This window comes from Pteronotus mesoamericanus, unplaced genomic scaffold, assembly GCF_021234165.1.
Source record: "Pteronotus mesoamericanus isolate MK-2021 breed Mesoamerican mustached bat unplaced genomic scaffold, CSHL_Meso_final scaffold_167, whole genome shotgun sequence".
Classification (NCBI taxonomy): domain Eukaryota; kingdom Metazoa; phylum Chordata; class Mammalia; order Chiroptera; family Mormoopidae; genus Pteronotus; species Pteronotus mesoamericanus.
Window position 1 is genome coordinate 8,465,196 of NW_026555308.1, and position 14,472 is coordinate 8,479,667.

The 14,472-nt window shown below is 47.6% G+C and overlaps 1 protein-coding gene across 2 annotated transcripts in view; it reads right to left on the minus strand.

Annotated features, from left to right (window-relative positions):
• Positions 1–474: 474 nt before the first annotated feature.
• Positions 475–14,472, minus strand: part of EMP2 (epithelial membrane protein 2) — a 36,283-nt gene continuing 22,285 nt past the window's right edge. Inside the window, exons 1-5 of one of the 2 annotated variants that reach the window (XM_054589570.1) lie at positions 14,016–14,152; positions 13,578–13,694; positions 11,320–11,410; positions 6,913–7,059; positions 475–4,236 (exon numbers count right to left, since the gene is read on the minus strand). In XM_054589570.1, the coding sequence (XP_054445545.1) occupies positions 4,049–4,236; positions 6,913–7,059; positions 11,320–11,410; positions 13,578–13,655 (504 nt within the window). In that variant the 5' untranslated portion in view covers positions 13,656–13,694; positions 14,016–14,152 and the 3' untranslated portion in view covers positions 475–4,048. Of the gene's footprint in view, positions 4,237–6,912; positions 7,060–11,319; positions 11,411–13,577; positions 13,695–14,015; positions 14,153–14,472 lie in introns of those variants that run through there. The other variant, XM_054589569.1, reaches the window with a different exon arrangement.

A 14,472-nucleotide genomic window follows, 5' to 3' on the forward strand; every position in this document is an offset into this window, starting at 1 on the left:
AGATAAGGACATGCTGCTTCCCTAGACAGCTAGCTTTTGCTACTTTTGGCATTCCTTGGATAAAAATTAAAGATCTCTCAAACTCTATTTCTCTGGCGGAATTTTCCTTGTTTTCAGTGCAGTGTGTTATACAGATGGTCTTATTTTCATTATCATGCAACCCTTTAAAGCAGGAGTCTTTATTATATACAAACTGAAGAACAGAACTGGCTAGGAAATATCAAGGGGAACACTTTGTAAAGTATGACTGTCTCATCACAAGGCTGTACACCTGGAACTAATGCAAAATAATATTGCATGTAAACTGTAATTTAAAAAAAGAACAGGACTGGCTACACAATTTGCGGAGACCATTGCAAAATGAGAATGTGAGGCTGACTTGCTGAAATATCATTATGAATTTTCGAACAGTGATAGCAGATTGTTAGCCAAGTGTGGGACCCTTTCGAAGCACAGGCCTCCACAGCTGCTGGTGGTTCATCTAGGAGGCCACCCCGTGAGCGGGTAAAGGCAGTGGAGACTGTTCCATGATAAACTGTCAGACAGCAACTGCTTGCTGTAAAAACCGCATTATCTCCTCGATTAGAAACCAAATGACCCCTCTGCCACTCAAAATGGCAGCATTTTAACTTAGACGTTGGCACAGTTGGGAACATTAGAGTCTGTTTCTCTGGGTGATTTGGTCTTAAACTTTATTTTTCATGTACAGTTTCAGATTATACAAAACATAGAAAATGTACTATTTTTAAAGGCACATTAAGGAGAAAGTATCTAACTACCCTAAAAATCACATTTGTCCACAAACCAAGATTCACACTTAACCTCTAGGCCTTTCCCTGCATTTCCCTATCACCACCGCTCCCCCAATATACAAAACTGTCCAATGCATTGTATCGTAAGTAGCCTTTCAATTATTAGCAAGTTTAGTAATTCCCCACCCAGGCAGATTTAAATGATGCTACAGCTTCTATCTAACCTACTGTGGTTAGTGTGTTTACATACGGGTGTGGGGGTTCAGGTGTCCTCATCGTTAGTTAATACAGAGCATCCCAGGACCTCAGCCTGTTGATTAGGGATGTGCACAGGCAAATGACCTGTAGCAGAGTATGGAGGAATTGGGGGGGAAGCCTCCAATTTTCCTGTGTTCAGGTATAAATATACACATTCACTCAAAGCAACAAATCAATTTTCCAAACTCACTTGAACAGAGACCCAAAGTAATTTTAATGCAAATAACAAAATGAGTTAGTCTGTCTCCATCCATAGCCCCTCAATGAAAGAATTACAGTACTGTAAAAAAAAAATGTCCTAACATGTGCAAACTACAGTCCCTTCCAATACAGTTGTTGCCAGTAATATATTTGGTCCTAATGTTTGCTTCTTGGATGTCTCGGTTAATTTTATTTGTTGTTGTTCTTGAATAACTGATAGTAAGCACCAAGTGAGGGCTGATTCTGCCTACAGGTAAGAAATTGGGGTATTTTCCCCCTCACACCCTCACCTCTTTCCCACCGCCCCAACACAGGGAGGCAACTCTCACATCTCACAAAACCTCGGCACCATGACGGCTGTGGAAGCTGAACGCTACACAGTGGCAACCAGCTAGGAAAATCCATGGGGTCGTTTCAGATTCTCAGGCACCCCTGAAGCTTTGGAGAAGGAAATTCATGCGTTGCTTGGGGATTAGGCTTCCCAGATTTCTGGTTCTGAGGGTTGTTTGTTTGTTTGTTTTCCATTATGGCCACCAGGAAACTATAGAAAAGCCACCTGGGTAGAAAGCTTGGGGCACTTTAGACTCACCTTCCCCCAGAGGCTCATGGGGCATCCTGCAAACCCCGAGGGTGTGACACGCTCCCAACCACCATGTGGCTAATGAGTTTTCCAGGAGGTGGCAATCTGTCCTGTCACTGGCCTGATGTCGCCCTGCACTGTGCTGGTGGCCTCTCTGTGGAGAGGGTGTCCTGTCTCTGGGAGGATGCCTGGGTTTGCTCACCCCTGTGTTTTCAGAGCCTCTCACAGTGCCTGGAACACAGTAAGCATGGAGTCCCTCTGTGGAAAATGAACCAACGATAAATGAATGAATGAGTTGTTGGACAGAAACACCCAACCCTGCACTGGAGTCCACGGCGGCCCTAAAACTATTCAAAACAGACGGCTCCCCAGCTCCACTGGAACTGGGCTGACATCGTGCCAGTCAGCAGGTCGAGTGCAGAAGCATTTAAGCAGCGCAGCCACTGAGATGCGGCCACACACCGGCCCAGGCCTACCTCCCCAGCAGCATGCTCAAAACACCAGACGAAAAAGGCAGTGAGGCGCAAAGAGCTTCTTTGATGGGGCGCTTCCCAGGGTCACCCACATTGCCACACATCCCATGGTGCCTTCACACTTAAAGACAAACTCCCCAAAGCTGTATTTTTCAGTAAACTCTCAATTGCCTGGATTGTTCGCTCACCCAGACCCTGGCAAGGCAGAGTCTGCGCAGTGAGCTTGTGCCCATTAAAGTGAGAACCACGGCATTCGGGGTCCTTCTCACTGCTTCAGTGGCTGTGGGGACCCTGGGATGCTCCTTGGAAGTAAATGTTCTCTTGGCAGAATAGACGATGCTGCCCAATAAATGCCATCTGTGCGGGCTGAGTGAGTGATATTTAGGCTGATCTCCATGCCTCCAGCAGAATTTAAAGATAGTCAGGCATGCAGCATGTTCCCTCAGGCCCCACCAGCCTCGCTTTTCAATCCTTGGTTGTGTTTTTGCAGCCTTCATCAGTTTTTAATTAGTTTTTCTAATTGGTTTTTAATCTCTCCTCCATTAAACAATGAGCCTGATAAGGAGGTTATCTCAACAAGGTATCTCCATGCCTGGCACATGCAAGCATTCCATCCATGTCTTATGCTGATGAATGAATGAATGAATGAATGAATGAATGATGGATGGGTCCTCTGAGGCTCTAGAAAGGGGATTAGTAAAGGCCAGCCAGCTTAAAAGGCAGGACAGGAAGAGAAGGGAGAGGCCTTCCGACTTGGGGTTATAAGAAGGCTGCACCTCCCAGGGTGGCTGGCTATCAGGACATGTGGCCTGGGACTGGAGTTTGGGTGAGCCAGCTGAGAGCAGCTGTGGAAGAGACAGTGAAGAATCAAGAGCTGATGGAAACCAGGGCTTTAGTCTGCAGTGGGGTCTAGACCCACCTCTCCACCTTGACGTGATGAGATCTTTAACATTGGCGAGGCAGCTCTGCTCCCCTGGCCCGGGGGCTCAACTTTAAAGCATATAAGCATCACAGAGGAGCTTGTTAGAAATGCAGGCTCCCAGGCTCCATCCCTGAAGACTATGATTTTGTAGGTCTGGGGCAGGAATGGGGGGAACTTGATAGCCTGCATTTTACAGCATGTGCTAGTGATCTCAGGTTGAGTCTTTGCCTCAGGGTGAGCCCACATCTGAATACCCGCCCCCACCCCTGCCACTTCCCTAAGGCAAGCAGGTGATGTTGTCTGCAAATTTGGGTGGCATTTTCTGGACGCAGCCCATTTTAGGCAATTAGGGGCTATGGTCTGGATATAGACAGAACACCAGGGTCCCTACCTGTTATTGACATGGAACTTGGCTAAATACCTGAGGAGGTTTCACCCCTCACCTGCACCCCCACCTCGCCCCATCTTCCACCCATTAACACCGAGAGATTTGGGAAGGGAAGCTGAGGTGAGGGGGGCTCGGCGTGGCCCAAACCTAGGGGAAGACGTGGCCCAGACCTGGCTTTCTCAGTCTCTTGTTATCCCATCACATCTCTGTGGTTAAGAAGCATCCCGCTGAACATTTTTGGATTTAAGCATTGCTGGATTTTTGGCTCTGTGTTGTTGAGACCTTAGGATGAGCGAGAGTTCTGAATTCCAGCCTTCATAGTCTATCCACTGATCTCAAGAATGCAAAAACTCTTCTCTTTTTTGGCTTTTAAAGGAAACAAACGCTAGAAAAACCACAAAAAATGATTATATACAAAATGGTTATCTGAATGTGGATTTTGGACTGCGGTGGAGTCGACTGAGCTCCTAGTGTCTATTTGCGCTTCCTCAGTATCAGGTACATGAGGCCGCTGATGAAGGTGAACGCGAAGGCCACCCACGCCAGAATGAAGGAGTAGCCGTATCTGCCCTCCAAGGTATGGAAATAGATATGCATGTTTTCCTCGTGCAGTTCTTGGCGTTGGGCTGTGTAAATGGAAGCTGCAATCATGACACACAGGCCTGTCAGGAGAAAGTGAAGATATCAATAAATCATGGATCGTCATGAGTCCCAGATACCTTAGAGGACTGTGGCCACAGGTGAAGATCAATTTAAGCTTTTATTATTATAGGTATTTATTTTAGTCTGTTGGAAAGATAATAACTAATATTTGCAGCAGAATATCCCCACCTCCCCTGTTACCATTTTGCTTCCCATTCTTGCTAGCTGAACCCAGTTTTTATTTGGGCAGCCTTGTGCCCAGCCCAGAGGATAAGTAATAATTGAGCTAAGCCAGGGGTCAGCCTGACAGCACATAGTTTAGGCTTTGCAGGCCCTGTACAATTTCTGTCCCCAACTACTCAGCTCTGTACTTTTCCTTGCATACTACTTCAGATACAGTTAGGTCAGGATGGAATGTCTGGAGCCCCGGCAGCCTTTTGGGGGCCATGAGAGGGTTTTCACTGACACTCTGAAGACGATAACATAAAAGGCTAAAGAGAGTGGGGGTTCGTGATACTGCTCCTGAGCTGCCAAACCAACTCTGGCACCTTCCACCTCCAGGCTCTTTGTTATATATAAAAAAGTAAAAGTTTTTGTGGCTGAAGTCATTGTTACCTGGATTTTTCTCTTCCTTGCAGTCAAAAGCATCTTAATTAATCTATGGACATTAATGCTAGCATGAGGTTAAGTACCCTGATTTTCCTGAGGGGGCCTATTGCCTCTCCTGGCCAGAAGTAGGACTGTCCATCAGGATTGTCTGGCTGTGGGTTGAGTATATGACAATCTCTGCTGATCAGACTGTTGTCCCTGGAGATTTGAATCTAGAGCAAAGTCACGCTGCCTTCTGATTTACACTGATTCTGCCAGCATCTCTCTTAAGTGACTGCCCATAAGTTCTGGCTGCCTGGATCCTCTCTATTCAAGACCTGGTTTTCAGCTTTTCCTTTGCTTCTTGTGAGCTGCTCCAGCACCACGTCTCTTTTGGAGGTTAGAGCATCTGCTGCTCACACCTGAACATCACTGATTGACATGGTATCTAAACACTGCAGGATTAGGCAGAAGAGGGGCAGGTCCTTGGACCAGAAAATGGTCAAATGATTGTTGTAGATGGGAAAGGGGGGTGTGCCTCTTGTATCAAAATCAGGGGAGTTTTCCTGTGTATGCATATATTAAGGTAACAAGTTTTGACTGAATGGCCTTAGAGACAAATAGACAAATGGAGACATGACAGAAAATAAACTTCAATGAGTAATCCCCCAACTCACACTCTGTCTGTTAAGTGATGAGATTCACTTGCCTTTAATGGGGTAAGTAGTGGGTATCCATGCCTCTTACTGGGAGATACAAAGAAAGTAAAGGAAGAGGCAGAATAGATGCCCCCTCGCTGGTGCCCTTGGGCAAGTCTCATTGCTTCCCTCAGCCTCACTGGATCTGGGTCACTGCTCCCAAGTGCTGGGCTCAGGGGTGAGAATACAAATCCCCAGGTTCTAACCTAGCAGAGCCTACCTACCTAAGAGGTCAAGATAGGGCTTTGGGGTCTGCATTTTAGACAGGTGCCCAGAGGGATCCTTGTGCACTTGGGGCTCGGGGACCAAGTGACCTTCCAGGGTGTTTTATACACAAATGTTTTAATCCTCTGCCTGCGCCCTGGCTGGTCAGTCAGTGTGTTCCGAGAGGATGCTGTGTATGACCAACCATCCCACTCTGCCCAGGACTGAGGGGTTTCCTGGGATGCAGGACTCAGTTTTAAAACAGCTAGACACAGGCACACAGATCACCCTCGTGGGCTGGTAATGTACCAAGGTCTGGACTTGACCCTGGGCTGCAGAGAAAGAAGTCTGGGAGGCAGACGGCTTAGGAGGAGGTGGTGGGTGGAACCAAGCAAGAGGTCAGCTCCAAAGCCCGGACTTCTCATCCTCATCAAGCCACCCATTGACTATAGACTGGAAAGGACAAGGGAAGTGGCTTCCAGTTTTTGTCATCAGAAAGCTTTACCTCGTTACTGAGAGAAAAAGCAAATGAGGATGTTATGGCACAAGGCTTCTTCATCTGATTTCAGCCTCACTAAAATTCATTAAGTAGAAACCTTTTTCCTGTAAGTCCCTCCAGGACTGAGACTATGCCTTATTCATCTCTGTATCTCCAGTAGCCCCCAAAGGCCTGGCCCAAAGTGGGCACTTCTAACACCAGCTGGCCTTAAAAAACAAGCAAACAAACAAACAAAACCTGTTGATGGCTTCCCACCAGCTTGGGACAAAGACCCCAAATCCTAGAAGGATTACAACATCCCGTGAAGTCCAGCCCCAGCTGCCTCTCCAGAGCAACTTCCACCAACCCCCCGCCCCCTTTTCCATATCTCTACACTCCAGCCCACGGCCAGCTCTCAGTCTCTCCTATTCCAAGGCTTTGGCCACGCTGTTCCCTCTGCCTGATACACTGTTCCTTCCCCTCTGTACCAACAGAGGACATTCTACAGCAACTCCTATTCACCCTACAGATTCCGGCTCAGGAAGGAAGCCTTCTCTGACCTCCTAACTAAATCCAAACTCCAAAATCTACAATGTCCCATGGTGGTACCATGGCGCAGCAGCCAACTTCTCCTTTCCAAGTCCTGACCTGCCACATTTCTCCTGGGTTCTACTCATCAGGGGCTGGGTAGGGAGTGCTTATTCCAGGAAGCCTGTCGTTATACTTACATGACAAGAGCTGGATGATGGAGGTTAAAACAAATCTCTCTCCCTGCTTGAGGCGGAAGAGCTGGAGCAAGAAGATCAGAAAGGCAATGCAGCAGAGAATGGTGGACAGGATCATGGTGGCCTGGACCGCCTGCATCGTGGAGTAATCTGTGGGGAAGGACAAGAGTGCAGGACTGAGGACCACAGGCCACCTGGGCCCCCGGGGTGCAGTGACAGTGACAGCTCAAGTGGGACCGATGAGACAAAAGTGCAGGGTACCAGGCTGTGGTCTGCACAGTATAAGCACAGGGCAGCCAAGGAGCCTTCCTGACCCCGCTCCCTCTAGTGTCCATTCATGCACTTGACCCAACGATCCTGTGTCCTTATTAGAAAACGGAGCAAAAGCCACCTGCTCTGCAATTCTTCCTGGTCTGGGTCATTGCTCCCAAATGCTTGGCTCTTGGATGGAAGATTTTTTTTTTTTAAGTACAAATCCTCAGGTTCCAATCTGGCAGATTCTGGTTCAAGGGGTCAGGATGGGACAGGTCAAGACTGGATGTCTGCACTTTAGAGAGACCTCTGGAGGGGTTCCCAGGGGCTCGGGGCTCACAGGACCGAGTGACTTTCTGAACATATAGTTAAGACAGTGAACCTTCCACTCACTACTTAAGAAAAAGAAAGTAACGTTTCTTTCAGTTGGCTTTAGAGAGTGGGGCATGAGAGGGTGGGGTTTGGTACAGGGGAGTATGATCAGGGAAAGGAGCCAGCCTTGGGGGAGGGTGCACAGGGAAGGACACAGCTGGGGACCCGCACCACAGGTGTATGCAGGGGTCGAGTACAGGGGCTGGGGCTATCTGCATGGGCCTCACCTCTGGGGCGAGTTTACTCACCTGTGAAATGGGGCTAGTAATAGCTTCTGCCTCAGCAGGCCGGGAGAGTGGGTGAACTCATCCATGGAAGGATGTTAGGGGGTGCCCCCAAAAGGAAGTGTTTTATAAGGGCTGGATGTTATCACCAGGAGACTGGTAAGATGGGCGAAGGGACAGTGCCTAAAGCTGCAGAGGAAAATCTAAAGAAAACCTTCCCATTTTTTTTTTCTTTTTGCAATCTTGTCTAAAAAGTGACTAGAGGGAGGCATAATTTCCAGGACTTAATGACATGTTTAGAGCAATGGCTCTTAGTGCATTCTGGCTGCACATTAGGATCACCGGAAAGTATGGGGCCTCTCCCCTCATTGCTTAGTCAGGAACAAAGCCAGAACCCCGCCCCCCTCATACCACACGATCAAATCGTATGAAGTCCAAGAACCAGCAAAAGGGAACTATAGTGGCAGAAGTCAGAGTGGTTGCCCTTGGGGCAGGGGTGGTGGGAACTGAGCTGAAAGGGGCCCGAGGGAACTTTCTGGGGTGATGGAATGTTCTCTATCTTGCCTTGGATGGTGGTTACATGGGTGTATACATAATTGTCAAAACTCTCTGAACTGAGACCTTAAGAAGTCTGTATTTTCTTGCTTGTAAATTATAGCTCCGCTATAAAAACATCCGGCAGACTACACCAAAATGAAATAAATCAGAATCTCTGGTGGTGTTGGGATCAGGCACGCAGGGGGGTGTCAAGTTTAATGTAGGGCCAAGATAGTGACCCTCTGGCTTTGAGCAGTGCTTCCTAAATTTGCCCAATTCCAGGGTCTGCCTGGGGGCTTATTAAAACTACAGATTCCTGAGCCTGTCTCCCTGAGATTCTGATGCAGCAAGTGCTGGGGTGGGCACCAGAAGTCTGTATTTTGAGCAAGGCCCCCAGGTGACGGGGCAAGTACGGAAGATATGGCTGCTGTGGACTGAATGTCTGTGTCACCCCCAAAAATCATATGTTGACATCCTCACCCCCAGTGTGATGGTGGGGCCTTTAGGAACTGATTAGGTCATGAGGGTGGAGCCCTCAGGAATGGGATTAGCGCCCTTGTAAGAACAGACACAAAGCTTGCTTCCTCTTTCTGTTCTCTGTCACATGAGGATGCGAGAACCAGGCTGTCTGCAAACCAGGAAGAATATCTGTTCCTACCAGACCCCAGGTCTGTGCGCACCTTGTGAGATACAAATAAATGTCTGTTGTTTAAGACACCCAGTCTGTGGTGTTCTGTTACAATAGTCTGGACATATTAAGACAATGGCTTTAGGAAAAAAGGAAAAATGATCTTAAAATAGGGTTTTTCAAAATTGGGGGGGGTGGGTGCAGAATATTCTGCTTGTGGCCAACAAGTTTAGTATAGGTGGAGTACAATCAGCACACCAACTGACAAAACTCACCTCATGAGAGGGATGTTCACTTTGCTCTTGTTTAAATGCCTAAGGACCTCAAGAAAGTTCTGCAATTGGCACTTTAATAACACCTGATAATATCTGGGTTTGGTGGCTGTTTTGTTTTTAACAAGGAAAGAACCAGAAATAGTCTTAGGGCCTTCAAGAGGCAGGTGCATCAGGTGAGGATTTAATAACATTTGGTTTTCAATGTAGCATTTTTTAAAAGATTTTCTTTCTTTCTTTTAGAGAGAGGGGGAGAGAGAAAGAGAGGGAGAGAAACATGGATCCATTGCCTCTTGCACACCCCCAACTGGGGACCTGGCCCACAACCCATGTGCCCTGACAAGCAATCAAAATAGTGAACTTTCGGGTTGCAGGCTGGTGTTCAACTCACTGAGCCACACCAGCCAGAGCCAATGTAACATTTTTAATAAATTTTCCTTCCTTTACGGCAAGTCATACCAGATTCTGATTTATGTAGGGGTATAGAGTTCCTTTTAAGGTAGATGAATATAAGGAAAAAGTGACCTATTTTAAGGTAGGAGTCTGTCTGTTTTTTCTGTAAAGGCCACACCAGTAACTACTCTAGACTTTGTGGCCATGTAGTCCCTTGTTGCATTTTCTTGTTTTGCTTTTTGGGGGTTTTGTGTTTTGTTTAAACAACTCTTTAAAAATGTAAAAGCCACATTTATCTCATTGGACTGAATTTGGCTAATAGCTTGCCAACCCCTTTTATCTTAAAGAAAAATAACAGGGAATTAAATAATTCCACGTAGAGGATATGAAGCACAAATAACAGAGGTGTGGAAACACTGTCGCGGAGCACAGCCAGCCCCCGCAGCTGACCACGCACGCGGGTGACAGCTGGGGCGCGCACAGCACAGGGAAGAATGGTCGTTCCCAGGGTCAAAGGTTAGCATGGCAGACAAACAGACTGAAGGGGGAAGAGTGTGGCAGGGACCACCTGATGTGCTTTAAATTGCAGGCTTCAGAATCGATCACATCTAGATTGAAATCCTGGCTCCATCACTCATTCCTGGATGGGTAACCATGGGTGGCCACTCTCCGCCTCCATTTCCCCATCTAATGGGCCAATGGTCCCTGCTAGATAGGGCTATGAGATCACTTATGTGAGGGACGTAGCCCCATGCCTTGCAGTAAACCTTCAGCAAATGATGCCTTCTATTGGCATTTTTACTGCTTGCATTAGGAATGTCAATATTGTCATTGACAGAATGGTGAGACTTTAGGAGCCAGTGAGCAGGGTCCCTTGCTCTCTAAACAGGATTGCAATTTGGCAAACAAACAAAAACCAACACAAAAAACAGGATGCACATTAAATCTGAATATCAGCTAGACAACAAATTATTATTATTTTTTTTTTAGTATAAGTATGTCCCACATTATAGTTGGGACATAAACTTAATTACTTAGGATTTATCTGAGATATCAAATTTAACTGGACATCCAGTATTGTATCAGGCACCAGGACCCAAAGTGCATCTTCCATCAGATCTGCAACAGAAAATTGAGCCACCTGCTCCAGAGTGAAGGAGAGTGGTCGGCATGTTTTCAAATGGAATTTTTTGCATTTGCAAAGCCCTTTTGCATCCTTCGGCCTAGGTACAGAGGCAGGCACCTCCACTTGCAGCTGAGGATGTTGATATTCTGAGTGCTCAGATGACCTGTCCCAAGGTAAGATCCCACAGCTCACAAAGGAGCCAGCTCTCAAGGCCTGTGAGGTGCAGGGAAGTGACGCAAACGTCAAATACAGTCTCTAATGCTACATGCAGGGGAGGCTTGCATAAATGAGAAGAGGGAGAAGATTCTAAATGAGAGTTGACGCTGGGAAAGTATGAGAAAGGGAAGCTCCACTCGGCCGGCCGAGAAACAGAGAAGGGTGAGCACAGCATAGAGGGGGTTCATGTCCCCTGCAGCCTCTCGCTTCTCCATAGCCCCCTGTCTCCAGCTGAGGCTGTCCCTACCGCAGCCTGCTGAGCCCGCAGCCAGGTCCCTCCCAGAATGCTGGGTGAAGGAGAGGATGGGGAGCCACAGAACAGGGAAGCCTTTCTCCTGAGCATTATCTTTTTCATCAAGCCTTCACACTCTCAATCAACCTCACACTCACTTGAATAGCTGTCACCGATCTCTGTACAATTCGAGTTGTTCAAGCAGACTTTCCAGACATCTGCAAAAAATCCTTCTCCTACCCACCAGGCCTGTAACACAAAATGGAAACAGAGAGAAAGGCTGATTGTTAATTATGAAAATACTCCTAATAGGTGTGAGGCACGGTGGTAAATGAATGTCTGGGACCAGTGCTTCGCAGTCTGCAGTGTGCATGTGAGCCACCTGGGGATCTGGTGAAAATGCAGATTCTGATTTGAGAGGTTTGTGATGGGGCCGGAGATTCTGCATTTCCAACAAGCACCCAGGTGATGTTCACACTGCTGGTCTCTCCACATGGCAGAGGAGAGATGAGGCTCATTTGGTGGTGATAAATACACAGCGGTAAATTGCACAAGAGCTACAAGGGTGAGACAAGGATGAAACTGGGGAGGGGAGAAGCCTGTCACAGATGAAGTGGTCAGACGAGACTCTCCTGCCTTCAGTCCAAATGCTTTCACTTCTCTCTATGCTTCTGCTGTCTCCACCCACCCCAGAAGGCTGTCCTGCTTTCCGTCCCCGCAAAGCCTGGAATCTCCCCCACCCATTCATCCAGTCAACAGAGGTTCACTGAGCTCCCACTATGTGCCCCACTACAGCGCCAAGCACAATTCCTAACTCATGAATTCCCTGTGACTCACTGGTTGGCAAGAATGCCCATCTGTGTCTTCTCAGTGAGCCACTGTGATATAAATACACAGGAGTGCTCCACAGGATTAAGCAGTGCTGTGGCTTAGGGCCTTTCTTCCCCCAATGTCTGTCTATCCTGTCCACTATGTCTGTGACCATTTCAGAGGCTCAAAGGACCAGATGCAAGAAATAGAAAAAGGAAATTCTAAAAGAACATTAAATGCCATTTATTTCATTATGTGTGGACCTTTGGATAATGGCAAAGTGCAAATACTTTAACCCATGGCGTCAATGTGATCCCTGCCCTACCCACTCATGGCAGTTCTTCAGTAACCTGCAGGAACCCAAACCTGATCACTGTGCTTATCTGCCCTTACAGGATATAAAGCCAAGAGATCTGGAATGAATCAAATCCTGGCTCTGCCACTTACTGCAGTGTAAACTCCGGCAGGTACTCTAACAGCCCTGAGGCCTAGTTCCCTTATCAGAAACAGTGCTAGGAGAGAACCTATCTCAGAAAATTAAGGTGGGGATCAACTGAGATGATGCACATAAACGGGGCCTAACTCAGGCCAGAGTAAGCACTCTCTAAGTGACAGGTGGTGTGAGGGTCTATGTTATTACTATTATGACGATTAACTAACTGTATGTGGGCAGAGCTGATGGCCACTTGTTAGGTGCATTTTTTAGCTTCTTGAGCAGTGTTTCTGACTCCAAATGTCGCTACAGCCTGAAATTATTAGGACTGAAGCCAGGCATTTGGATCGAGGTGTGAGCCATAGAGGACCTTTTGTAAAAAGCTTATTTCCCGCTGGGAGAGCTATTAATCTATGTCAATAGGTTACTTACCAAGTGCATTCCTGCCATGTGACTGACAGATGGACACTAAAGGAAAAGAGTTAACTTTCTCACGGGAGCATGGGCAGAGGCAGGGAAGTCCCAAGCATGGGCTCTGCTGGGAGGCATGGCCAGGTGGGCCAGCAACAAGGGATCCTGTTAGTAAGGAGCTGTCAGAAGCAGGAGGAGTGGAGATCCCCTGGGATGGGTTATCTGGTGGGGAGTGTCTGGGGCAGTGGTCCTCAACCAAGGATGACTCAGGCCCCCATGGGACATCTGGCAATGTCTGAAGACATTTCTGGTTGTCACAAGTAGGGGTGGCAGTGCTGCTGGCATCTGGCGGGTAGAGACCAACAATGTGGCTAAACTTCCTACGGTGGACAGGATGGCCCCCCCAACAAGAATGATCCAGCCCAAAATGGCAACAGCGCTAATGCCGAGTCATTGACCTCAGTCAGGAGGGCTGAAGGCTGAATTTAAACCGAGTCCTCAAAGAGCTTCCTACAACCAAGGCGTCATGCCAGGCTCTCTGGAGGAATCAGGGATGAGAGGACCAATGTCTCTGCCCACCAATATATGGATGCTCCCAACCCCAACACTTAGGCCAGAGCCCTCAGGCCCAGGCTAAGGAGATAGGCATGCCTTTGTGGGCAGGACAACCCCAAATTGTAATCACCTTGGGGGAGTGCTTAATCCTGCTACTGACTGCAGGGTCCAGGGGTTCTGGGATGGTCAGAAGAAAAGGGAACTTACATTGTCGATGGTGGCGATGAAAAGCAAGGCCGCGGAGGTGATGTGGAAGATGATGATGAAAGCCAGAAGCACCAACATTTTCACGGGGCACAGTACGGCGAGGGAGAGAAAGATGTGCTAAAGAGGGTGTGAGAAATTCAATTTGTCAACAGCAAAATCAAAATTAAAAAATAAGCAACTTTTAGTGGGGTTTTAGAAAATAAACAGCTCTTCTGGCCTTTCCTTGCTTGCAGACTTTATCAGACAAGGTCTAGCTCTTTTCAAAGCTGTTCTTTGTTGCATCCGGACACCAAATATTCCTTGTGGAGGATTTGGGGTGAGGACCAGTTAGAATCCCTAATTCAGAAAAGCATCGCCCCTCTTTGGCCTGCCAGGGGCACTGGGGCAAGAAGGAGGAGCCGTGTGTGGGTTACAATGCTGTCCGGATCTCCCACTCACCAGGCAATGCTCTGGGAACTTCACAGCACCAGAGGAAGCTCACCCTCTGAGGTGAGTATTCATTATCACAGTCCCTGCTGAGTAACAAAGCAGAAGTGATCATGGTACAAAAATAATTCCTAGTGATCTGACTTTTTGTATCATCAATCCCCACGCAAACACCCCTCCTCTTAATATGCATTCTCATTTAAACAACATCTGACCACAAAAAATACATATGCACCATGTGGCAGACAGCTGCCATTTAATTTTCCTCCTCAGGGCATGGGAAGATTGCATTTCCCGGACTCCCTTACAGTTAGGTTGGTTCTTGTGACTAATTCTGGCCAATGGCCTGTAAGAAACACTGGCAGGTGTCATTTCTGGTCTGAAGCACTTCTGGTTGAGAAGTGGGTGTGAGCTCTTCATGCTCCCTCCGCCTGATGAAGCAGTGGGAGGCGGCAGCCTCAACACATTG